We start from the raw sequence: 27,856 nt of genomic DNA on the forward strand, positions 1-27,856 counted from the left end.
TACCTTTTTGAATGATTCAAATGTTTCATATTTAGACTCATTCAGGTATCATATAATGAAACTATGTGAGACAATATGCTACTTGCAGAATAATTTCCTGTGACTCATCCACTACCCAGTTCAATTTGCTACACCATTGAATGAGCTTACATTAATTCAGTGTTCAACTTCACCCCTCCATGCATATGTCAATGCATTCTTGCAGAGGGTTGGAAGTCTAGAAAGGCAGCCTTTCTGGAAATCTGCCCACCAAAATCTATTGAGATGTCTTGCTTCATGTTACAGATTGGGTTTCTCCCACTTTACTCAGCTATCTGGATACTGAACACTGAGTTTTTTAAAAAAAGAGTGATAGAATTAAACTATGTGCCATCTGTGTTGGCTAAGCAATGAAGATTTATGATTTGGGAACCACTGCCATGTAGTGGGAAGACTGAATGTGGATTTAAGAGATCAAGACTCAAATTTCTCCACTCATAGTCCAAAGAGGTGCCATAAAATGTACTGTGTCTCAATTTTCTATTACCCTGAACAATGGAAGTGGTATTCTGTGGATCTACAGCTAGTTGAAAAACAGCTGTATCCAACAAATGCCCATTAATGGCCCTGGCTCATGCAGGAGATATTCATTGGACGGACACAGAATTGTGTTCTTGATCCTGTGCTTTTTTTATATTTCAATAAGTGATTTGGATGAAAGAGCCAAGAGAATACTTGCCTAACTTGCCAATGGCATGAATCTTGGAGTGAAAGCTAGTGTGACGGCGCGAGTGGCGCCATTTATATGTCAAACTATAAGTTTCAAGATTTGAATTGCTGTATCATGCCTGATTTTGCCCTTACCCTGTAAATGTAGTTGGATTGGTTATTTATATCTGTCAATCAATGTTGTTTGTACCTGTTACATTGCTCACTCAGCAAAACTGTTTGGCTCCACCTCTTCCTGGAGTAGGACTGTGTTTCCTCCTTTTCATTCCACTCTATCGGATGGACGTGAAAGAGAGGCTTGGCTCTGAAAGCCCTTCAAAAGTTACCTCTCAGCACCAATTCTGAGGTTCTTACCCTTGGGACTCACACTTCATGTTCAGGGCCAACCTGAACAACGTTGAGGAGTCTCAAGCGCCTTCACATCAGTCCTTTGGCAACAGAGGAAGACTCTTGTCTTCAGATATAGGTCATTGGACTGAGGCTGAGTTTGCTCCGGCATTCACAGCCAGAGAAAGAGGGATCTGGACAAGCTTCATGGACTTAAACAACCAAAGACTGTAATGTATATTTTCTTTTACTCCCTTTGTGAAGAATAAACCCAGTTTTTGAGTTAACTACAGTGTTTTGGTCCTTGGGAGTTCCAGTTTCCCTAAAGGAGGGCAAGAAGCAATCCCCTGGGGAAAGATGTCACGTCCATGCCTCTTTCACTAAGAGTACAGCCCCAGGCGCGACGGCACAGCTAGCACCACAGAAGACACACAAGTGTCAAGTCTGTCTATATAATCTGGAAGGTTGACTGAAACAACTGAGTTGAAATCCAACAGAAATAAAAAAGAGTCTTACTTTATATTAAAGAATCCAAGCTATAATTAGGGGATGGGTAGAGATTTACTCTACTGCTGACATCACATCCTTTCTTCCACATATAGAGTACTATCCCAAGCGGGGAGCATCCTGTGGTTGCAATTTAAAACACTGGTGATGCCTACATTTTATTCCTACACAGGAACTTGAAAATATGATAGCAGCATTCAAATATCTGAAGGGTTATTGAGCAAAGAAGTGATAGATTTGTTTCCTGTTACTCTGGAGAGCTGGAACATAACTGGTGAATGGAATGTCAGGGAGGAACATGTTGGATAAACAGTAGAAGAAACTTCCTAATTTAAGTGCTGTCTATGATACAAACTACTTTGGAGCTGATGGGACACATTTGCAGGACACATTTTTATTGACACTGGATAGTCATCTGTCAGGGAAACTGTAGTTGCATCCTGTGTTTCAAATTCTAAACTGAGCAGAGGATTAGACCAGATGATCCCCAGGCTCAGTGAAGCTAAGATCATAAGGGCTTTTGTTCCCCAAGCAGGGCCGGCCGGAGATAATTTAAAATATTAAGCGGGGGTGGAAAAAAGCACCCCCCCCCGGCCGGCGCTGCGCAGTGGGTGGGGAAAAGCGCCCCCCCCCCGCAGGGGCGGGGGAAGCCTGACGGTGCCCCCCCGGGGACCTGCGCCCGAGGCAGCCGCCTCACGTGGCCTCTATGGTGGGGCCGGCCCTGTCCCCAAGAGTAAAATAAATTTCATTCTTTTTATTGAAGTCAAACAGGTTATATAGGCTTGCTGGATTTTGGCCCAAAGGGCTGTGCAAATGGCAAAGTGCTGTATTTGGTGCCTAAATGAGATTTAAACCATATTTGCCTACAAAGAGGTTTGTGAATTTGTGAATTAGCTCATTGAAGGTTTAGCTACAAGCACTGGTAAAAATGATCCTACTGCTTGACTCTTTAAATCATGGCCGTGTTTTGATTTCCAAAATGAACTGTAAGACAATTCTGAATATTTAAATCTGTTTGAGTAGCCAACATTCCCCTGCATATAAATAATTAATGAAATATATACTTGAGCCTAATCATAGAATCCTAGAATCATAGAGTTGGAACAGACCTCGTGAGCCATCCAGTCCAACCCTGTGCCAAGAAGCAGGAAAATCACGTTCAAAGCACCCCTGACAGATGGCCATCCAGTCTCTGCTTAAAAGCCTCCAAAGAAAGAGCCTCCACCACACTCCGGTGCAGAGCGTTCCACTGCTGAACAGCTCTCACAGTGAGGAAGTTCTTCTTCATGTTCAGGTAGAATCTTCTTTCCTGTAGTTTGAAGCCATTGTTCTACGTCCTAGTCTCCAGGGCAGGAGAAAACAAGTTTGCTCCCTCCTCCCTATGACTTCCCCTCACATATTTATACATGGCCATCATCATGTCTCCTCTCAGCCTTCTCTTCTGCAGGATAAACATGCCCAGCTCTTTAAGCTGCTCCTTATAGGGCTTGTTCTCCAGACCCTTGATCATTTTAGTTGCCCTCAGGGCACAGTCCAGCCTTTAAACATTCTCCCTTCAATTGCAATGCCCAGAATTGTACCAGTATTCCAGGTGTGGTCTAATCAATTCAGTTCATAGTATGAACAAGAATACATGCCCTGAAAAGTAAACCAATATTTGTGTAAATTCATTTGATTAAATGAGCCTACTTACGTTAAGACTAATGATTTCATTCCGGCCTATGGTTGTTAATTACTTATCATATATAGTCATATATGAATTGACCTTGTGTGTAAATCAAGGGCTGGTTTGGGAGCCCAAATTACAGATTTTATTATGACCCCAGGGATAAGATTAGGGTTATGCTGCCGAAAGGGGACAACACCAGTGCTGCCTCAGGGATAACCGCTCTTGGCCGCCACCACTATTTCCTCACCCAGGCATTTAAAAAGCCAAAAGTGGCAACATAACAGAGAAAGCAGGGGGAGTTAGTGCTTTTTTCCTGTTCTTATGGGAAAGACCAAACTCTTGTATTTTGCCACTCTACTAGGAAAAGGGGATGGTTCATTATTATTATTTTTTATAAGAGTTGAGGTACAATCTCAATAAAATAGTGAAGAGTAGAGACATCACGCTGGCAGCTATGGTTCACATAGTTAAAGTAATAGTATTCCCCATAGTAATCTATGGATGTGAGAGCTGGGCCATAAGGAAGGCTGAGCAAAGGAAGATAGATGCTTTCGAACTGTAGTGTTGGAGGAAAAAGATCCAACCAGTCCAAACTCCAGGAAATAATGCCCGGCTGCTCACTGGAGGGAAGGATATTAGAGGCAAAGATGAAGTACTTTGGCCACATAATGAGAAGACAGGAAAACTTGGAAAAGATCATTATGTTGGGGAAAATTGAAGGGAAAAGGAAAAGCGGCCAACCAAGGGTAAGATAGATGGATGGTATCCTTGAAGTGACTGGCTTGACCTTGAAGGAGCTCGGGCTGGAGACGGCTCTGACGTGGGCTGGTCCATGAGGTCACAAAGAGTCAGTAGCGGCTGAATGAATAAACCACAACAAAACAGTACACTGATTAGTGGATAAATCGATCTCAGCCAAATGAATTTTGTCTTTTGTCATATTGCTTAAAGGCTGGTACAACAAAGATAAAAGGAGACAACATACCAACACAACAATTTGTTTTTATAAAAAGTCTTCCAGAGATAGCAAGATTATATTCATGTGTGTGTGTGTGTGTGTGTTTGTGTTTGTGTGTGTGTGTGTATATGTGTGTATATATATGTGTGTGTGTGTATGTATGTATCCATTCATCCATCCATCTCTTGGTTTTGAAAATATGGGATTATGCATAGCCTAATACCACCAGTGATCAACCAGCATTAAGAACAGTGTGGGCAGAAGGATATCAAAGAGAATGGAGGCATTAGCTTCAGACAGTGACATTAGCTTTTTTTGCTGCTGAAACGGGCAACTTCTTCTAATTACTGTTAGCTTTCACAATGGAATGCAAGCCCACACAAAGAGAGACAAACAGAATGATTTCTTCCCACTAATCTAATTAAGCAAAGGTGAATGAACTTTTGCTTTGTTATTGCAGCAGTTTTTACCAAAGTTTATCCCAGGCTCTGTATAACCTGTATTGTTTACTGCTGAAAGAGATGGAGGACTTCCTTTGTGGGCTTTACAGATCATTAATGGAGAAATTTTGTTTCATCCCTCAAAAAAGAAACCGCAGGAAGAATGTTCCTTTAGAAGACATCCTTGGAGAAGTCAAATAAATTACAGAAATACAGGCCTTTTAACAGGGCTCCTTTTTTCCAAGCTAAAGTTGTCATGTGGACTGCAGGTGAACAGGCCCGGGCTGTGGTGCAAGCTGGTGGGCAGCCAGCTGCAGCCAGCTGAGACCAATCACTCTGACCAAGAGGTCATGCGTTCGAGGCCAGCTCGGAGCCTGCGTTTGTCTTTGTCTTTGTTCTATGTCAAAGCATTGAATGTTTGCCTTATATGTGTAATGTGATCCGCCCCGAGTCCCTTTTGGGGTGAGAAGGGCGGAATATAAATACTGTAAATAAATAAATAATAAATAAATAAACAGTTCCAGAAACTCCTGAATGTTGTGGATTATCTAGTCCAGTGATTCCCAACCTTGGTTCCTCCATAAATTTTGGACTTCAGTTCCCAGACTGGTAGTCTGACTGGTAGTCAAGCCAGCTGAGGCTACTGGGAGCTGAAATCACAAGCACCTTGTAAAAGAAAGATTGGGAAACATTGATCTGGGGCTTGTCTACACTAGCCCTAATATCCAAAGTGAACCAGAAAGTGTTCTTGGGTGCGCAAACGATGTCCAGTGACTTCCACTCCTTACTGAGGATTAAACCAGGGTGAACTGGTCTAGACTCACATTAAGCTAAGATAAGGAATACTCTGGAGTTTTAACAAAAGGTGGAAGCATCCTCTCACTTCAGGCAGAGTGTAAACAGAAGACTGGCTCCAATTGGTCTGATGTCCACATGGCATCACCATCTCTTTATCAGTTCAGAGAAAAGGAGATGTATCGGGGGACATATCACTCAGTTCCTCCTTCACTCCAGAGAACTTCTAGTGATGACCAGCAGCTCTCCAGATCTTTCTGGAGCTCTCTGGCTACTTGCAACAGGGACGACAGAGAAGGTACAGGTGAACAATTTAGTTTTGGTCCAGCTGGACTGTAGACTCTGAACATCTGGATACCTCTAGAGCCATACCGGAGCATTTGTCTCCAGATTTTTGTATGTGCAAATGAGCGCCCAGTCCAGTTTCCGTCCAATTTCTGGAAATGGTTCCTTATTCATGCTGCCTTAGTTCCCATAGATCACTGCTTTTTAACCTGTGGGTCCTGACCCCAAATGAGGTCTCCTAAACTCAATTTTGGGGTCATGAAAAATTTGGCACCCAGTTACACAAATCTTTTAGCATCAATGTACAGTGCTTACAGTGGATTCTGCAGAAAATGTTTCAGTTGTACTTCCCAAAAAGGAAATTCATCTTGTTCAGCAAACTTTGTAAATGTTGGTTTATTTTCAGTAATGTGTTTGTGTTTTTTACCTATTTTATATTCCTATATACCTGGGGTCACGTAAAAAATTATCAGGTGGAAAGGGGTCATGAATGGAAAAGTAGAAGCTCTGCCTTAGATGAAAGAATTTTTGTTCCAATCCATGGATTTTCCATCTGTGCAGTCTCTTATGATCACCCAACATATTTTTATATCGTTGGTTTTGGGTTCACCTATCTCTGACATCCTTTTCCATTGCTAGTTTTCCTTTCTGAGAGTGCAAATCCAAAACATGATATGTCCAAAAAATATTATTTTTTATTCAACAGGAACACTTCTGTGTAGATTTGCAGGGATCTCCTTTATTACCTTGGTTTTACAAGTGCACATGACATTAGCAGGAGATGTCCAGGACTTGCCAATGAATTAGTAACAAACTAAAGATGCTCAGCTTTTGTTTACCTTTTCAGTCTGCAACCGTGTGGCAGCATTATTCTTTGAGATTCCTAGTGGTTTCCTTGAACAGGTGGGATGAGGACTAATCATGAGTTTAAAAAATGAGTTTAAAGATAATTGCTTGCTAATGGATTGTATAAGAATTTTAAAAATTGGGTCTTTGTTGTCTTAGGGCTCAATTCAAATTATATAAGTATAAGTCTTTGATTCCACTTCAACAGAATCCTGGTATTTGTAGTTTCATGTGATATTTAGAATTCCCTGCCAGAGAAGTCTAGAGTGTCCCCAAACCATGAATCCCAGGAAGCCATAGGATGTAACCATGGAGTTAAAATAGAATCAAACTGTTATAATTACATAGTGCAAAAAGGCCCCCAAATGGAGTGCCATGGCTGCTTTGTAGCTCAGGGTTTAAGGGAAACTTAGGTCACTCTCCACCCCATATTTTTGGTCAGGAAACACATTTCTAAAGAGACAAAATATTGTTGACGGATGCTCAGGCTGAGGCTACTGCTGTCCAAGCCATTACAATGAGGGACATCTCTGTCTGGCTTTAATATTTGTGTGCTTGTTTTCCCCGTAGGCTGCCAGACCTCAAATTCTCTAGCATTAAAATTCCTTGCAGGCTTTTTCTGAGCAAGCCTTGCCTCCCTTCATACCGGACAAATTGTAGCCGTGACATCTATCACCCCCACCCCATCCTAATCTCCTGCTTTGCTGTTCCTTGAGGAATATTACCTCAGCTTGGTTGGAAACGCTACAAGATTAAACGCCTCCAACCTTCTTGGGGGGAAAAGCAGCCTCTAAAAGCCAGTGCTTTGCCACCCACTGCCATATGTCTAAAGCTTTCCGTCTCCTATTATTAGTGCTATTTTTGTTGTTAGTACCATCCGCAACAACAACAGCAGCAATATCAACAGCATTTTTACACCACACATCAATAATACAGTAGAGTCTCACTTATCCAACATAAACGGGCCGGCAGAATGTTGGATAAGCGAATATGTTGGATAATAAGGAGGCATTAAGGAAAAGCCTATTAACATCAAATTAGGTTATGATTTTACAAATTAAGCACTAAAACATCATGTTATACAACAAATTTGACAGAAAAAGTAGTTCAATACGCAGTAATGCTTTGTAGTAATTACTGTATTTACGAATTTAGCACCAAAATATCACGATATATTGAAAACATTGACTACAAAAATGTGTTGGATAATCCAGAACGTTGGATAAGCGAGTGTTGGATAAGTGAGACTCTACTGTAATTACATTTGTACTGTATACAAGGTTTTTTTTGTGTATATTGAAAGCAATGTTTTAATGTGAATCATAGTTGGTCACTATAAATGCTATCGAAAAATGACAAATGAAACTCTAGCTACTCATAATACAGTAAGTACCCTGTATCCACGGATTCTGTATCCACGGATTCAACCATCCACAACCTGAAAATATCTTTTTTAACCCCAAAAACAGACCTCAATTTTGCCATTTTATATAAGTGATACCCTTTTCTGTGCTGTGCATATACAGTAGAGTCTTGCTTATCCAACATAAACAGGCCGGCAGAACGTTGGATAAGCAAAAATGTTGGATAATAAGGAGGGATTAAGGAAAAGCCTATTCAACGTCAAATTACGTTCTGATTTTACAAATTAAGCACCAAAACATCATGTTTTACAACAAATAAACAGAAAATGCAGTTCAATACACGGTAACATTATGTAGTAATTTATGTATTTACGAATTTAGCACCAAAACATCGCAATGCATTGAAAACATAGACTACAAAAACACTGACTACTAAAAAGCAGACTGCATTGGATAATACAGAATGTTGGATAAGCGAAGGTTGGATAAGTGAAATATAGTAGAGCAGGGGTCCCCAAACTAAAGCCCGGGTGCCACATGTGGCCCATTGAAGCCATTTATCCAGCCTCTGTGGCAGTGGCTCCCTCCTCCTCTGCACCTTTTCCACCTCCTCCTGCACCTTCCAAAGCTTTGCTTATTTATAATGGTATTTTAATTATTATTTAATTAATAATTAATTAATTATTAAGGGGTGCTTTGCTAGTGCTTTTGGAGCACAAAGGCAGAAGGGGGGTGGGTGGACTAAATGGCCCAAGGGGTCTCTTCCAGCCCTCTTTATTATTATTATTATTATTATTATTATTGACACAAAAACACAGTATAACACAGCAAACGAGATATAGATGTTGAATTTCGTGTCACAAAATCACAAGTTGTACATTTCCCAAGTGTTTAGGGCTGTGTGATGTAATATTATTATTATTATTATTATTATTATTATTATTATTATTATTATTATTAACAACATTGAGGCTGGGTTGCCATCTGTCGGGGGTCCTTTGCTTGTGCTTTTGGTGCACAAAGGCAGAAGAGGTTGGACTAAATGGCCCAAGGGGTCTCTTCCAACCCTCTTTATTATTTTTATGATGACGACGATGATGATGATGATGATGATTATCACTGAGGCTCTATTTGTTCCTATTTTGTTTGTTTACTTCAAAATAAGATATGTGCAGTGTGCATAGGAATTTGTTCGTAGTTGTTTTTTAAAAACTATAGTCCAGCCCTCTAACGGGCTGAGGGACTAGCCCGCTGTTTAAAAAGTTTGGGGACCCCTGCAGTAGAGTATATATAGTGGGACTTGGGCGTCCACGAATTTTGGTTTCCACAGGAGAACTTTGAACCAAACCCCAAGTTGCTTGCATATATATATATATATATATATATATATATATATATATATATATTTGTTTGCTTGTTTGTTGCTTATTTCCTGCAGATCTATTTCCAATTTTCAGGTGGAGAAATAAACTTAGATTCCAAAGATTTTAGTGGAGCACCAACATGTTCTTCTCCTTTCTGTCGAAGACTGAGTTGGATCTACACTGCCATATAATGTCATTTGAACTGCATTACATGGTCAGAGTAGACCCATATAATGCAGTTTCAACTGAACTGGGCTGCATTATATGGATCAACACTGACCATGTAATGCACTTCAAATGGCATTATATAGCTTTGTAGATCCAGCCTGAGAAAGAGTTTATTGAAATCCTTTGCTATTTTCTCTCTCCCTCTTAGCTTCTTAAATAAAGGGAGAGCTCTCTAAAAAGGCAATCCACAATGTTATCTCTGTGTGACTGAGCCCAATATGTCGGAAAGCATTTTGGCTTTGCTTTTAATTAGTCGAAGCTCTGGAGTTTGGGGAGGTTAATGTCCTGAAAAAGAAGAATTCCAAGTGATTTCTTATTACATTTGATTGATAGTGGTGACAGATCATAGCCTCATAACTGCAGAATTCTTCCAGTGGGGCCAAATTCTTTAACCTTTGTCTAGTAAACCAGAATTATGCATGTTACAGCTTTAGGCATAGTTCTCATTTTCACTCTATGAAAGTATTTCATCTTCTGCCAGGAATAACAGTTAGCTGAGGAAGGAATTACTGGCAGTCCCCAAGTTATGAATAAGATAGGTTTTATGGACTTGTTCTTAAATTGAATTTGTTGTAAGTCGGAACAGGTGCACTTTTAAGTGTAACTCCAGCCAATCTACACACACACATATATCTTTGAATAGCACCTCTGTGGTGTTTGTATTGCTATCTGTGCCCTTGTTCAGAGTATTTCAACTCGCTTTCAGTCCCTGTGCTAATTGGATTTTGGAAATTTTTGCTTGTTGTGGACACAAGGGTTGGTCGTAAACCTTCAGTTGAGATACCTTTCCCCCATGATCACTCTTCCAGGAGTGAATTTCCCTTCCAAGGGAAAGATTTCTCTCACTTCTTTATTGTCTCACTTACATTCTTAACTGAGTTGTTCATAAATTTATAAGTCAGATGATTGTAACACGGAGACTGCCTGTATAACTCATAGTGGATGTTCACAGTTGCCTACAGATTACAGGTGTTTAGTTAGCAACTTTGAAGATCGCAAAGAACATTGCTGTTTTTGGATGCAGCCAGTCATTATCCAGGTTATTTGAAGTATTATCCCTTACAAACAAGTCCTTGCCTTGAGATCTTCTGGGAAGGCCCCTCTCTGTGCTACCCGCCAGACCGATACATCTGGTGAGAACATAGGAAAGGGCTTCTCACTTGTTGCCCCCAAGCTTTGGAACTACCTTCCCAGAGACGTTGACTGGCACCATCCCTGTTTCTATTCCGATAGGCATTTGATGAGTGACCATAATAATACTCATCTTACACAATGTACTGGATATATTGCCAATTGTTGTGCTGGTGTGTCAGTTCTTAAACTTGGCTTTACATTTTGATTATTTAATTGTGTTTTAACTTTGGTATCTTGTTAAATTGTAGCATCTTTAATTGTTGTAATCCATTTGAATCTCAGGATGTATCTACACTGGAGATTTGATGATACCACTTTAGCTGGTTCAATGCTTTGGATTCCTAGGAGTTGTAGTTTGGTGAGGCCCCAGTACTCTTTATCAAAGAAGGCTAAAGACCTTGTAAAACTACAACTTCCATGATTCCATAGCCTTGAGCAAAAGTGGTTTCAAACTGCATCAATAATTCAGTGTAGGTGCACTTCAAATATGGGGAAAGATGGGATAGAAATCATCATCATCATCATTCTAGTGATAAAACTTTATCTCTTTTTAATTACCTTTCCTTATTTGTACAGAAGTCCCACTTTTTCTGCCTCTCTTCTCCTTTTGCCAGCACATTCTCCAAATGTTGAGGGGGTTTTTTGCTCAGAGGCAGTCTGTGATATTTAGGAGAATGAACAGTTGCAAAAATAAATCATTGCAGGAATTTTTCATTTTATAACATGCAATTTTCTCTCTGTTGTCCTTTTGCTTTCTGTTCAGCCTTGACGGATGATGGATGTTTTCAGCTATTTAAATGTCCTTTGCACTATAAAGTTTATTTTATTTATGCAGAACGATGGAGCTATGCCATCTGCATTTCATTATTAGCTCCTGGAGTTCGACTTCTAGCAAGAACTAGAAGAACACATTTGTTTTGCCAAGCGAACAAACCCCGTGGCTTTATCAAAACCACTGCCATTATTCAGGCATTCACCTTAGAGGTTTTATAAACATAAACTTTTTTGACATTTAAAATGCTAGTCGAATAGCAGTTTATTTGAAACCAAGCAGCCAGTCTTAAATTTCAAGGTTAACAGAGGAAACAGGGACGATTACACTAGGTCTCCTAAGTGTAAGGTGTGTAAATTCACCTTCCATTTTAGTTGGAAATATTTCAATCCAAGATTGTAGAAAAAGAGCCGCTGTCTTTACAGTGCTGTATTTTTTCTTTTTCATGATTACAAAAACATATGTAGATAGGGAGATTTCTTTTTTGAAATAATGTTTTGTTCTCATCTGAATTGTATCTGTCTTTTAAGACAAGAGAACACAACTAGACATTGTTAACAAAAGTTGAAGATTGGGCATCCTTAAATGTCATACTGTCCCAAGTAATGGAAAGGGGAAGAAAGAAGTACAGTTGTGTTACGTAAAGCTCTTGCAATGTTTTCCCTTGCAGTACGCCGCTGAGTTGCTGGCAGTGGTCCGCCTTCCCTTCATCCATCCCAGTTATCTCCTAAATGTTGTTGACAATGAGGAGTTGATAAAGTCTTCAGAGGCCTGCCGAGATCTGGTGAATGAAGCAAAGCGCTATCACATGCTGCCGCACGCCCGACAAGAGATGCAGACTCCAAGGACTCGTCCCAGGCTATCAGCAGGTAAAGCACAACTAAGCTTCGAAGCTCAGACTCATGAGATCTGTCGTTTTTTTCCTGCAGCTATTGATAGGACATGTTTCAGGCTGCTTACAGCTTGCATATGGCTTGATGCTTGAATGCCTTTCTTTTTGTTCTCTCTGTGGCACTTCCAAGATACAGTCAGAGTAGCAGATTGGGCAATCAGGTACCCTGCAGTTTTGCTTCAGGTACTCATACTGATTTCCCCAGTGGCAAAGGGGGGAAGGGAGAGTATGAGAAAGACGGTGAAAAAGAGCATATTCATCACCATAAATCAAGTGATGAGATCCTGCCAGCTGGTTTTGGATAGCCAAAATGACCCTGCAATTTCCACATTTGGCAAAATATGTCCCCTCTAGGCATTTTCTAGGTCCTATAGGACATTCTTGGCCTAGAAGTTCTTCATTTCAACAGGGCTTGCTATTATCCATGGTTTCGCATAGCCACATGATATTCAAGAATACAGGGGTTGTTGTGTATTTTCAAAGTAAGTCAGAGTGCAAGAACTCTGGAGAAGCATAACCACAAACAGGCAGGGGATTTCTTTCCCCAATTTCTCCAGGGGAAATTTGGAGACCTGGCTTTGTGAATCAAGGATCCAACTTTACTGGAAGAAATACATTTCTGTCCCACACACTGATAGATCAAAATCTGCACAAAGGATACCCTTACAGTCCTATACAGGAGTTGTCAGGTCGTCTTACATTCTCTCCAATTAACATTCCTGACCAGATACTTATTATCTTCCCAGGCTAGGTGTCAAAGCTGACTCTCAACAGTCTCCAAACTCCTTGCTATCAATAGACCTTAACTCTTATCTGCTAGGGAAGAAGAGGCAAATTGAGTATAACTCTAGCCTTATCAGCTTATTTTTCTGGAGGAAAAGTTCCAAGGCATTTCTATTGGAATCCAAGCAAGCATGTTTCAAAACTAGCCCAAGCAAGACCATATGAACTTTCTCTTTCAAAAACTGTTGCTATTGATCCCCTCTGAAAATACCTATATTCCAGTTACCTTACTTAAGACTATGTTAATCTGTTCTGGTATAATAACTTTTGAATTCAGAAAAGTTCTTTAATCTACACACATACTAAATGGACTTAGGCTTAGTCTACACCAGATGAAATATTCTGAAGTAGTCTGCTCCAGAGCTGTCCTGGATGCACTCAGATGTCCTGTTTTCCTAGGGGCTGCCACCACTTTTATTTCACCAGTTCTCACCCCCCCCCCCCCAGCAGAGACTTGCTAGCAAGACAACTTCTGGTGAGGTCACAGGGTAGTCAGCCGTGTGGTCACCAAAAGTGATCTCAGAACCAAGGATTTGCCTGTGAAATAGCAATCGGATTTTTCGATGTATGGACACTAATTCAATCCAGATCCAGCTTGATCCAGCTGTCTGCATATCAAAAAATATCAGGGATCACTCCAGAATTTCCTGGAACCTCTGGAGTAACCTACCGTTCTTCTTGTGCTGGAAGCAGCACATCTGTTGTGGAAATGGCCGGTTCAAGGTGGCTATCTTTATATGGCCAATGTAGACACAGTCTTAGCATATTTACTCGATAGCAAGGCCCACGAGATTTAGTGGAACTTCTAAGTAAGTGTATATTTGATTGCAAGACTTTTATGAGGCCTGTTACCTCCAAATCCTCCAAAGAGGAATAGATTTTAGTTGTCATTGGCCTGGTCACGCCATTTATTCAAAATACAGAGATTCACAAGCTCATGGGTGGCAAATAAATTTGAGACACAAGCCAAGGAAAGTAAACACCTTTTATACCTTAGTCTTTCAAATATGCCAAAAAAAGAGACGTACATGTGTCAATTGCTAACCGCCACCCAGGAGAATGAGCAGAAGCCTGTTACATGAACCAATCAGCAGTGAAATTACATAACATTTGCAACAGAAGAAACTTGAGGGGAGGAGCCTGGTGCCCCAACAGCCATTCCATTGAAAGCTTACATGGTGGTCTGCCTTGGATGAGGAGGCTATCTGTCTTTTTAGAATTAGGCCAGCCCTACTTCTGGGCAGACTGAGCTAGTTACCTCAGGTGATAAATGCTGAAAGATAAAGTCAATCTACCCCCGTTACTTTTAAGCTTTCTCTGGCCATTCTCAGCACCCTGAGTCTGATGGGTAGATCAATAGATGGCTACTGGCCTGTTTCATCTTAGGCATACATGTTGTTGTTGTTGTTGTTGTTGTTGTTGTTGTTGTTTATTTGTTCAGTCACTTCCAACTCTTCGTGACCTCATGGACCAGCCCACGCATATATTACACTGTTGGAAAAGGTCACTGCCCAAGCAAACAGGCAGAGGGCAGCCAGGGCAGGTGGCACTCTCCACCCGGCATCCTCTGCTTCCATGATGCACCTTGGTTTCATTGAGTAGACAACAAACCAACAAAGTAGAGCATTCAGCAAATATTGGTGAGATGTTCAAAGACAGGCCTGTGAGCATGATGTGGCTCACTTGTGTCCACTAGACTAGCCTGCCTAAGATCAGGTGTGGTGGAGAACACCATACATTGATAATATTGAATGGAGATTCAGAGATCAGTGTACATAGCTTCTTTATTTTACGTTAGGCTACAAAAGTCATGTCCCGTGTGCCCTGTTTTTCACCAGTTTGGGGGGGGGGGGTTAAAGATATGTTCCTGCCATTGCTAGTAGTCAGGTATTTTTTAAAACTTTCTGCTTTACAGTGATTGGAACCTTTGATATATTATTTTAATTTCTGCTCTTATCTCTTTACTGCCTTGGAAAAAAACACACACACATAGAAAGAGAGAGAGAGTAAACAAAGAAAGAATAGCTTAAATTAACATGCTGCCTGTGGAATATGAAGTCATACAAGTCCAATTTTACCATATAAATACTGAAACTTTTCTGTGCACCTATTATATTAAAAGATAGCATGAATTCCTGTATCAAATTTGGATAGATTTGTATGTGGAAGGAATACAGAACGCCTCGCAAAGTTGCTTCATCCTAGCTAGCAAAATCAAAAAGCCAAGAAATTGCTACTGATGCACAGAGTATATAAAATTATATGTCAAGCTGCATCCTTTTCAGTTTATGGAGACAGTATCTAATCAGGGAAAAATTCAAAAAAACGAAATACATGGGATTTTCAATAATAACCCACACTCAGACTCTTTAGCTAGGGTGACTAATGGTTTATCGGGCAAAAGTATTTCTGAAAAGCACCTATTTAATGTTTGCAGATAAAATTGTAGGTGTAATGCAAACCATTTTCAGAAGCTTGTTGATTAGGCAAAAGTAATTTTCCAGGGATAAGAGGAAGGGAGTGATTATTCTTGTAGGTCGAAGTGCAATTATGTGGAGCTGTTCCTGCGCGCACAGACAGTCTTTATATCCTTTGTGAATATCACAGTATGTGCAATGCCCTCTTGAGGTCATTTATTATAATCACATTAGATTTGATACAGGTGATGAGTTTTGCCTGCCATTTTGGGGGGGAAATAGTAACCTTATTGCCGGCACATTTTTTCTTTCAAATTGTACACTTTTGGGTACTATTGATATCTAAAATGGGAATGCTATGAAAGACATGCAGCACAGAGGGGCTGTGGTGAATAGGCATATGATAAACAGCAGCTTTTGAAAATGTTCCTAATCCCTTTTTATTCTCCTAACAAAATAAAGCTTGAAAGTCGCTGCTTAAAAAAAAGAGAGGAGAAATTATGGAAGACAAAGCCTGAGAATAGAGCTTAGGAGGGCCATTGTGTCTTATGTCGCTTGGGCATCTAAAGGTCCTCATTCTGTCATTTTGCATGGCTTAGCTATCTATTAGAAAACAATTTATTCTTTTAGAGTATAATCCTGGGAAGGTTTAGTGGGAAATAAGTTTGAATGAGTTCAGTACAGTGTTTTCCATAGTAGATTGGTTTAGAAATCCAAGGTAAGTCTGAAGTGCAAAGAGATATTTGTTACAAAGGAAGCCAGTGAGATTTACTTCTGAGCAAATATGGTTATGGGAGCACTGTTGTTTTTTTTAAGTATGGAGTGAATTATTCCAATCCTTGTTAGAAATAATGTTAATTTGAATGTGTGTATAATGAGGGAATATTAATTTAAGAATATTTTTGCTTTGACTATAAGACTGCAATTTCATCAACATTCACTTAATATACCTTTGGGTAGCCTCCTGCCCCTTTAAATATCAGTAATTAGCTATTTTTGAAACATAAAAAGGACATAACCATTAGGCAAAGGGGAATGCTTTGTGGGGGGGACTCTTTTCCTTTCCAAACATATTCTTCATTTGTTCTCACAATGTCTATTGTTCGACCTTAATTAGAAAAGGTTCCTTGCATTTATCTATTGTTTGAGCAGAAAAGAGGGAATATATTTGACCACACTTTGGCATGCTCCCGTGTCGAGCTTGTTCAAAGTGCAATAATTATATAAATATAACGAGCACATAATCAAACAAGTAGTTGCCTCGCAGCAAGTCTACACTGGCATAAAAACCCAGACTCACCTCCAATTGACTCCTGGCTATCCTTATGACATTCCAGTACTTCCAGTGAATATTGTAGATTATCCTGGCTTAAACCAGCTTTGCTCTGCATCAAGTTTGCTGGAAACTTCAGAATATCCCACAGCTCTGGGGCAGTGTGTACAGCTGAATCAAGTCCAATTCGGAATAGTCCTCTGCCCAAACAGGACACTTCTGCAATCACTCTACCTGTGCTGAAGACCTTAGAGAAAAAGGGGATGCTTCATACCTGTGCCACCATCCTCATCACTCCATGTGAGCTCCTGGCTCTTGTGGACACTCAGATCTGACATCAAAAGAGGTGCACATCCAACTAAAATGAAGCTCCCTCCTGCTTCTAGTTGTGCAGGTACCTGTGCTGATGCCAGGATGGGGCACCTGTAGTGACCAGGAAATTGCATGGAAATCTCTGGGGCCACAGTACTGACACCGAAGATGAGGTGATGATCCAGTGGAGCCGATGCAGTCTCAGCCTAGCTGGACTATGTGGATGCCATTGTGGTGCCACAGTGGGTTTGGCAGGGTGTGTGTGGCCACCTCTGGGACCTGTTTGGATCGTTTTTGCTCCAAACTGGCTGTGGATTTAATGGTCATTGTAGACTTGCTCTAAAAGAAAGATTCAGAATTATGGATTCTGTGTGTGATTGAGAGATCAAAACAGATGTTTGGGAAACATTAATTCTCATTATTTTGCATCCTAGGGGTGGCTGAAGTCATAGTCCTAGTTGGAGGTCGTCAAATGACTGGAATGAATCAACGAGCCTTAACAGCAGTAACATGCTTCAACCCTCAGAACAATAAATGGTACCCCCTGGCCAGCCTGCCTTTCTATGACCGGGAGTTTTTCAGTGTGGTGAGCGCTGGAGACAATGTCTACCTCTCAGGTGAACAGCAAGAGAGAAGAGCATTGTGTGTCTGAAAACTATTTTCTGTGACAGGCCACGTTATGAATATATGCCAGCTTGCCTGGGAAAGAATCTCTTCCTTTTATCACTTTCCATTTCACATCAGCTCAGATTTCCTCCCCAGTGCATTCAGCACTTGTAACATGCAGAGAATAGGTTCGTCACCCGTCAGGCGTGTGAAGAGCTTCCCCTTGCAGTTGCAATAGAGTGTAAAACATTGGCTGGAACAGGATCTAAATGAGGGGTTTCTGCATCTAGAATCAGTTTGACTGAGTCGCTGCATACCTGACCTACACTTACCTTATTTGCTTACAAGAGGGTTCATGCTTGTTCATGTTTTAAAACTCTTGTTGAAAACGAACTGTAACCCTCTTGGTACTTCCAGTAAAACTGAGCAAACTCTTCTCTCTGACTTTTAGCTGGAGGAATACAGAAATGTCACTTCACTAACTTGTACTCAGTTTGCTTGTTCTTTTATAGATTTTATTTTATGTCATATCATACATATACACATGAGTGCTTCAGTAGAGAATTTGACACATGGGTTTCGCAGTGCTAGTATTTACTATTACTGCTGTGTAATAGTAATGGCGCTCCATGCAGTCATGCTGTCCACATGACCTTAGAGGCGTCTACGGACAACGCCAGTTCTTCGGCTTAGAAATGGAGATGAGCACCAACCCCCAGAGTCGGTCACGACTAGATTTCATGTCAGGGGAAAACCTTTACCTTTACTTTACAGTGTATTTGTGTTAACTAACTACTGCTACTACATAATAACAGCTACCTTGTTGGTTGTATCCAGTGGTTGTGTGCCAGAGAGACTGCTTCTGAATCTGATCTTTCTCTTCCCCTCCTCCCATCTGCATTTCTATGTGTGCACAAAAAAATAAAATGTGTAAAGAGAGTTAGGGAACCGGAGTGAACCGGAGTGAAGGGCAGTCTGTCTTACAGAACTGCTGTGCAAGTCAGGAATTACCCAAAATTAGGTATAAGGATATCATGCCATTTTGACATGGGTTGAAGGAACAGAGGGGGTTGTAGGGGATGGAGGAGAAGAGAAAGATGAGTTGGTCATACATTTTCAATTATTATACACAACAATTGAGTACAATATTCTTCTTCTACAAATATTTATAAAATTACAGTAGTAGCTCAAAAGGGATATAAATCTATTTATTAGTATTAAACCTTAGAGATGTTTTAACAGTGTTTAGATACTCAGTTTAGGGTTAGGTTACACACCATACAGCAACAAATCTGGGTTTGCGATCAAGGATACACTGTCAATCCCCATTCTCATGGCAAGTGTGCCCCTATTTGATATGTATTGTTTGAGACAAATGAAGACTATCGGGTGTGGGCCTATTTTGCCTCTCAATTGAAGTCTTGCTTTCAAACAAAAGGTTAACTTTATTGAAAGCAAAAGCAGAGCATGTTGACTCAACTCCCCAAACCTTCTTTAACACCCGGCACCTGAACCAAGCAATGAAAGGTTGTTCTGCTGGTGATCAAGGTGTGGCAGCAGGATGCCAATTCCAGCGCTTCCTGTCGGTAATTTGTCATGAGACAGGGGGCTGCAACAGGGGTCTTGCTTCTGATTATTGCATTGCATACCACTGGTGAAAGGAGCTGGAAATATCAGTCTTCAGCATCCCAATAACCAACAGAGCAGATCTCCATTGCTCAGTGAGTCTGCTGGCCATTAAAGAAGGCTGGGAAAGGCATTTGCGATCATGGCAGTAATACCACAATCACCAGCGTGAATCACTATTAATGTATCAGTCTAGTTTACATGCTCACGAGTACTCAACAAAATACCAGCCACAGCTTTTTAATGTGAGGTGAGGAAATTCTTGGTTATTGTATTTTATGTCAAGATTAACTTTCAGATAGCTTGGGAAGAGCCCCTTCATTTTATTTTGCTTAGCATTCATTGCCTAGACTTCCAATTGTATGATTTTCTGGGAAATGACTTATTTGGTTGCTATCAGTTCCATCTGTAACTGAATAGACTGCTGGTTATTTATGAATGCGACCCAGGCATCGTCCCATATGCAAATATCCTGACTAGTCTGACATTATGACAGCATTTTTTAAAAGAATCCTTTGAGATGCATGAATAAATGACAACTATTTGCATCTTCTGAACAGATGCTGCAACTGAGGTAATTTATTTTAATTAGTCAAGTATCGTTGGAAGATGTTCTTGTATTGCAACTGGTTTGTGTTGCTGAAAAGAACAACTAGAATGATCCAAGGGGCTGGGAGAACTTCCCTTGTAAGAAAAGAGTTATACGATTTGGGGCTGTTTAGCCTAGGGGAATTTAGTAAGGGGAATTGTGATAGTGATGGATAAAATGATACATGAAAGAAGTATACCTGAAAAAGCTTCCTCCCAATCTCTTTTTTCCTCTCTTTCTTTCCTCTGTCTGTCTTTGTCTGTCTGTCTCACACAGACATAATACAAGAACCCAATGGGATCATCTATTGAACCTAAAATTGTGGTTGATTTAGGCCAAATATAAAATACGTGCAAAGAGTACTTTTTTATCCAACTCATGTAGATCTTTTTTTCTCTTCCACATCCTGAGGGCAGGTGGTATGGAGTCTGGAGTCACACTCTCTGACGTCTGGTGTTACATGTCACTACTTGACAACTGGAATCTCGTCTCCCGAATGACAGTTCCAAGATGTCGACACAACAGCCTGGTATATGATGGGAAGATTTATACCATTGGAGGCCTTGGTGTAGCAGGCAACGTTGATCACGTGGAGAGGTAATGTTCCTCCATTCATTCAAGAGCTTTCAGAGACAATTAAATAAGAAAATAGCATCATTTCAGATGCTGTACGTAAAATTTCTTTTATAAAACACTCCTGCTTTTATAATGCACATTGAACGGTAGTTGGGTGGAATAGTCAGGAATAAGAAATCTCAATAACTAATATAAATGTAAATTTTAAAAATTACTCTGAACCATACCTTTCATCGAACAGAGGCAGTTAAGTGACACGGCTATGTTTACATTTATTATTGTGTATTTATTTGTATGTAGAATAGTAACAGTACTTCACATACAAGGTCATGCTGAAAATATTACAGGTAAATCAGCATTTCTATTCTCACTTTGCAGATTGGAAGTGTGGGCAAAGAGATGGGGAAAACGTGCCTTCCATATAGCCTAGAGTGTCTGTGGAAATGAAAAAATTCAAAGCGAGTTTGCTGTGCTAATTAGAGTATTGAAATAGACCAGAGTTCTCCAGTCTGATGCCCTTAAGATAGTTCACCACGGGCCATGATACCTGGGGATGGTGGGAATTACAGTCCAGAAAATCCAGAGGATACTAGGTTGAGTAAGGATTAACCTGATATCCTCAGGATTTTCTGGACTGAATTTTCTATTGGCCTCGGGTGCCATGTCCCATTGGTGAGCTATTATGGCAGTTCAAGCCTAAAACTTCTTAAGGGCATCGGATTGAAGTTTTGGTCTATTCAGATACTCTAATTATGGTAAATAGATGCTATAGAGCATATTTCAGAGAAAGGCATTGGCAAACCACTTCTAACTGTTCCTTGCCTAAGAAAACCTTAAAAATTAATTGGCTTATTATAAGTCAAGAGGCAACTTGAAGGTGTTTAGACCACATTCACACATAGACCAGTAACACTTCAAACAGAACTTGGTTTGAAGAAAGAGGAGAAAATCTACAGATTCAACAACTCAAGTTTTTTAAAATGTTAAGGTTCATATAGCACACCAAAAAGAAGGCCACTATGATGCAGTGCTACTGTGATTTTCCATTACTCCTTTTCTATAAACTGCAAACTGAATAATATATAAGATTGTAAAGGTATGCTATATAAGCTCCAGATGATGGCTTTATAGATGAACCAATTAAACTGTTCACTCATAAAACTGCTAACCCGCACAAGAGGAATTAAAAAGACAAGACGAGGGGGAAATGATGTGCGTTCAGATACAATGATGCAGATTTGAGGCTAATAATGCAAAGAGCTTTTTTTCTACAGCAATTGCCAAAGAAATAAATAAAATGTTAAGGAACACTAATAAAACTATGGAAAGAAAGAATCCCAAAGTAACAGGAATGGGGGAAAGAGGGTATATATTTCAGTTATTTGCTGCTATACCTCAATTAATGTAATGAATGTGTTTCTAGGCATGGCTTCTTTCACAATAAAAATACGTTTCCTGATGTAGAAATAACAGGGAAAGTTTCCTTCATTACAAAAAAAGAAAGGGAGTTCAAAATCTTTCAGCAGACTTCTTATTCAACATTAGCATTATGCACATGTGAAATGAAACAATCAGGTCAAAACAACCAAATATTTTAAATGGTACATGTTGTAAGTTTTACCTGTCTTGTATGCGTTTAAATTGTTTTTTTTAAAAAATATTTGTATATTATGTTTAGTTTATTATGTCTTGTGTACGGATGTATTTGTATTGGCTTTAAATGTTGTACGCCGCTGGAGTTAAAATTGCTGGAAGAAACATTAACAACCTTCGATATGCAGATGATACCACTCTGATGGCTGAAAGTGAGGAGGAGCTGAGGAACCTTATCACCAAGGTAAAAGAAGAAAGTGCAAAATCTGGGTTGCAGTTAAACATCAAGAAAACCAAGATTATGACAACCAAACTGATTGATAACTGGCAAATAGAGGGAGAAAACGTGGAGGCAGTGACAGACTTCATATTTCTAGGTGTGAAGATCACTGCAGATGCAGACTGCAGCCAGGAAATCAGAAGACATTTACTTCTTTGGAGGAGAGCAATGGCCAACATTGATAAAATAGTGAAGAGCAGAGACATCACACTGGCAATGAAGGTCCTCAAAGTGAAAACAATGGTATTCCCCATAGTAACCTATGGATGTGAAAGCTGGACCATAATGAAGGCTGAGCGAACAAAGATAGATGCTTTTGAACTTTGGTGCTGGAGGAAAATCTTGATAGTGCCTTGGATCGCAAGAAGATCCAACTAGTCCATACTCTAGGAAATAATGCCCGGCTGCTCACTGGAGTGAAAGATATTAGAGGCAGAGATGAAGTATTTTGCCCACATCATGAGAAGACAGAAAAGCTTGAAAAAGATCATCATGCTGGGGAAAATGGAAGGAAAAAGGAAGAGAGGCCGACCAAGGGCAAGATAGATGGATGGTATCCTTGAAGTGACTGGCTTGACTTTGAAGGAACTGGGGGCAACAATGGCCGAGAGGGAGCTCTGGCGTAGACTGGTCCATGAGGTCATGGAGAATCAGAAACGACTGAACAAATAAAGAAGAAGATGCCGCTTTGAGTCCCACCCATGGGAGAAAAGCGGGATAGAAATGAAATAATAATCATAGTCATCATAATAATGATAAAGTAAACCTCAAGAGAGAAATCAATTTCTATAGACAGCTTGAGAGAAGTAGTTTGAGTGGGAACACTGGGACACCAAGGGCCCTTCCACACAACCTTATAACCCAGAATATCAAGGTAGACTAACCCACAATGTCAGCTTTGAACTGGTTTATGTGAATCCACCCTGCCATATATCCCAGTTCAAAGCAGATGGTGTGGGATTTTATTCAGCCTGTGTTTCATGGGGTTACATTCCTCTGAAGATGCAATGTGAATGTACTCTGGGACTGAGCTTCGAACCTGGATGCCCAGGTTTCTGCAATGTTCAGGAGTACTTTTGCACATTTCAGTCATGTGCCAACTGTGCCTGTTCTTTGAAACATTGACTAGCCAAGGTAATACATGCCACAGTTATACCCCATAGGGCTACTGTAATGCATTCTCAAATTGGCTGCCTTTGAGAAGTCACCGGCAAATTCAGATTGTTCAAAGAGCTTCAGCCAGAGTGTTAATTAGGGAAGATTATGGGTACTATATAACTCTCCTATTAAAACACCTCTACTGGCTGCCAGTTGTTCCCGGGCACAAGTCAAAGTGGTGACTATGAGCTGTACAGCCTTATATGGCTCAGGTCCAGGCTGCTTGGCAGACTGTGTCTCCCTTTATGAGCTTGCCTAGGCCCTGAGATCATCAAGAAAGGCCCTTCTCTTTATTAAAATTTAATAAATTTTATTTGTGGAGTTTTTTTCCAAAAGTTATAGGTGGCAGCACATTGTTGCCTAGGAGTAGCACAAATAAAAACTATCAAAATATATTAAATCACTTTGGTACAGGGTTTGGAAAATCGCATTTTATAGCAAAGAAATGCACATCCTCGGCCAGTTTTTGTTTTGTTTTGGTTTTTTTGTTTTTGCTTCCTGTAAAACTTGTTCAGATGGATTTGGTGCTTTTTGAAACAAACTCCACATTTATTACTCATATTGCTCTATGGCTCAAGTTAAAACAGACAAATACAACACCATTAACATGCAATAATAATGAAAAATCTGTGCTTAATTCTGTGTTAATATTCACTTTTTGTCTATTTTTAACTGTATTGTTCTTTTGAATTGGTCAGTCCCAATTTTGGGAGAAAAGCAGGATAGAAATAAATATAGTCATAGAGAGGAGGGAGCTGGCTTACTTTTTGCTCCCCTGGAGACTAGGACACGAAACAATGGCTTAAAATTACAGGAAAGGAGTTTCCACCTGAACATCAGGAAGAACTTCCTCTCTGTGAGAGCTGTTCGGCAGTGGAACTCTCTCCCCCGGGCTGTGGTGGAGGCTCCTTCCTTGGAGGCTTTTAAGCAGAGGCTGGATGTCCATCTGTCGGGGGTGCTTTGAATGCGATTTTCCTGCTTCTTGGCAGAGGGTAGGACTAGATGGCCCATGAGATCTCTTCCGACTCTGTGATTCTTTGATTCTAATTAGTAGCAGCAGAGTGTCAGATGGTGCTAGTTTCTTTAATCATCTCCTTCAAATGGGCAACTTTGAGTTTTGAGCCTGACCAGCAAAACGAACCTCCCATGCAGAACTCAGCATCCAAGAAGACATAACCCCATATTTGGAAAGAAGGTGAAAGTTTCATAAATGTTACTGCTTCTCCTTGACATATTTGTGGTATAGATTGGAGCAGGAAGATCTCCATCTGAAATTGTGGTGTTCAAATGTAAATCCAAGAAACTCTGTTCTTGGAATTAATAATTATAGCACACAGCTTGCTTGCACCAGGAGTGTGCCAGTTGGCTAATTTATATTTCCCCTTTGGGTTCAGGGTTGTTTTCTTCCTGCAATCTGCATGGGCACCCTCTAAATGTAATCCACGTGTTCTTCCTTATTTATGAGTTTCCATATTTAATTGCACATGCATTTCCATGATGGGTATTCATGTTATTCTGCTCATAACTGCTTTTGATATTAAGATCATGCAAATGTATTTGCTGCAACTGTTAATATTAATAAGTCCTCTTTAGCATTCATCTTGCATTTTTCTCCTCGGCCTTTCCCCACTCTATTTGATTCTGGCAGGTTAGGTCGTCATCAGAAATCTTGTTAAAATTTATAAACTTAAAATTTTTACAAGCCTAAAAATTTATTAACAATAAAAGGTTCATGCAGGAAAAAAACATAACTCATGCATGAAAACAATGATAATGTGTTGTCGAAGGCTTTCATGGCCGGGATCACAGGGTTGTTGTATGTCTTTCGGGCTGTGTGGCCATGTTCCAGAACATGTTCTGGAACATGGCCACACAGCCCGAAAGACATACAACAACCCCAACAATGATAATGTTTCTAATCCGCAATACCCTTGTGGCAGTAAGCCGTGAATGTGTGTGCGTGTGTGTGTGTGTGTGTGGTAATTGTATTCTTGTAATCTACAGTTCCAATTGTTGCGTCCATGAATCTTCTGTTTAACTGGATATGCTGCCATTCCAAGGAAATAATGAAGCCTAACAACCATATCATTTTTTACTGTCTCCATACTCATTTTGCTGAGGTTATTTGGCTCGCTGCCATGTTAGCTTAAAAAATAGGTATCTGAACCGGTGACATTGTCTAAAATGAATCTTCATCTATGGTTTATTAACTGTACATCTTTATGGTCAATGGCTTAATTAAATCTGATACCAACGACCTTAGAACTAATTTAGCGCTCTAACATGTCCTCTTATCTACTGTGCAACATGGAGAAATGGATGCACAATGATGGAAAATCGTATTCCTGCAACACATTTCCATTAGCTTTTCCCGCAACCTGTAGCGAAGTGTGGTAGCATGGTCCACTCGTTGAAAATTAAATAGAGGCAACTTTCACATTTCCAGGTCTAGTTAAGTGAGGCAAAGAGAGCTATCATGTTGCATTTTGTCTGGAGATCAGCTGATCTTCAAGCAAAACAATGTTAAGTGCATTAACTCTTGCCTGCTCCAATTCCTGCAGGGTATCACTGCACTGGTTGGCAAGACCAAGCTCAATCTATTAAAACTTAACAGGAATTAATTAGTAGGAGCCATCTTGTCAAAAGTATCCTGGGCTATAATTAGACTTGAGAAACATATGTCGAGAATAGGTTTCATTTATTTATTTAAAATCTTTTTTAATCCTCAGACAAAAACAGTCCCAGAATGGAAAACTCACAGCAACCCAGTGATTCTGGCCATGAAAGCCTTCAACAACACATAGTCCCAGAACAGCTTATGCATAGTCAGTAAAAGTAAGATAGTCTTGAATGTCAGCTTACAAACAAAAATAACATTTTAAAATCCTTCTATGTCTTCCTCCATTGCTTCTTTGCATTACAATATGTAACACAATTTTTGTTCCTAGGTTATAAATGTAATTTTCTAATTGGTTTGTTATAAAAACATGGAAAAAGTATAAAAACATAAGGAGCCGCTTTGAGTCTCCTTATGGAGAGAAAAAGCAGGGTGTAACTAAACAAAATAATAATAATTCTGCTGTACATTTTTGCTACAGCTTTTCAATGAATATTTCGTTGAGTCTCAACCAATTCAGCATAGTTTGCGGCAGCCACAAAAACAATGTTTCTGGAGTATAACAACTATTTTCAAAGTAAGTACCAAACAATTAAACAGGAAATAACACTTTCAAACCAGGAACATAACATAGTGTTACCTACTACAAGTGATTGGTTACACCTTGGGATTTGGAGTCCTGCAATATCTGAAGGGCAACAAGCTTCCCATCTCTGGTCAGCTGGCTACTTTCTAATAGGTTAGAATGTAGGTCTGAAGAGATGTCTTCCTGACCAGCAGTTAGTGGTACATCTAGTCTTATTTATCTGTCTTTGTGTTTCAGGTATGACACAATCACCAATCAATGGGAGACGGTTGCACCTTTGCCAAAGGCAGTGCATTCTGCAGCTGCCACAGTGTGTGGTGGGAAGATCTACGTTTTTGGTGGCGTCAATGAGGCCGGGCGCGCTGCTGGAGTGCTGCAGTCATATGTACCTCAGACAAACTCATGGAGTTTTATAGAATCACCCATGATAGGTAAAAGGATTACATCCTGAAATAATTTTTTGAGGGTAGGAACCAAGGAAAGCACCAAGAGCATTATGCCCTTCAGTCGCTAGTGTCAAGCAGGTACTGCATATACTCATGTATAAGGTTTAAAATTTTAATCAAAACATCAAGCCCAAAAACTGTGTTGATGTGAATACTATACACTAATTCTTATAAAATAGGAACAATCCCTTCTCTGAGTAGAGTGGCAAAAGGCTATAGCTTAGGGCCATTCTATATATGCCTAAAAACCCAGAAGAAACTGGGATAAACGAGGTGGTGACTCAATGACGTTTTGGGAAAATCTGCGTGGAATTGGGTTAACAACTGAAAAGCACGTGTTTAAAAGGTGCTCTTAAAACCCGGTTCTGCCCTAAAAATGTGCATTTTCTCATGGCTGTATATCTCTGCTGTTATAGAAAACATGTGACTTCCTTCTGAGCCCACTGTGTGGACTGCTGTAGTGCACATTCACTTTGTAAAAGCCCCAAACAGCTGATCGGGCTATTAAAAATGGAGTCACAGACACACAGGTAGCTCAGTCTAAGCACTGTTGGAAAGCAATGAGAACTCACTGCAACCATTCCTTTGTTCTAATGTTTATAACATTAAACAGAGCTTGAATTTATACTTGTGTAAAGAGAGAGAATAAGAAATCTGCTTGTGCGTACATTTAGATCTCCACATAATCAGATATGAGGTCCAGCC

The 27,856-nt window shown here is 40.1% G+C and overlaps 1 protein-coding gene across 1 annotated transcript in view; it reads left to right on the forward strand.

Annotated features, from left to right (window-relative positions):
* Nucleotides 1-27,856, forward strand: part of klhl29 (kelch like family member 29) — a 543,161-nt gene that overhangs the window by 464,482 nt on the left and 50,823 nt on the right. The window contains exons 9-12 of the mRNA XM_008117088.3: nucleotides 12,068-12,266; nucleotides 17,509-17,691; nucleotides 20,312-20,492; nucleotides 26,943-27,136. Of these exons, the coding sequence (XP_008115295.1) occupies nucleotides 12,068-12,266; nucleotides 17,509-17,691; nucleotides 20,312-20,492; nucleotides 26,943-27,136 (757 nt within the window). The remainder of the gene's footprint in view (nucleotides 1-12,067; nucleotides 12,267-17,508; nucleotides 17,692-20,311; nucleotides 20,493-26,942; nucleotides 27,137-27,856) is intronic.

Source organism: Anolis carolinensis, chromosome 1 (genome assembly GCF_035594765.1).
Source record: "Anolis carolinensis isolate JA03-04 chromosome 1, rAnoCar3.1.pri, whole genome shotgun sequence".
Taxonomy (NCBI): Eukaryota; Metazoa; Chordata; class Lepidosauria; order Squamata; family Dactyloidae; genus Anolis; species Anolis carolinensis.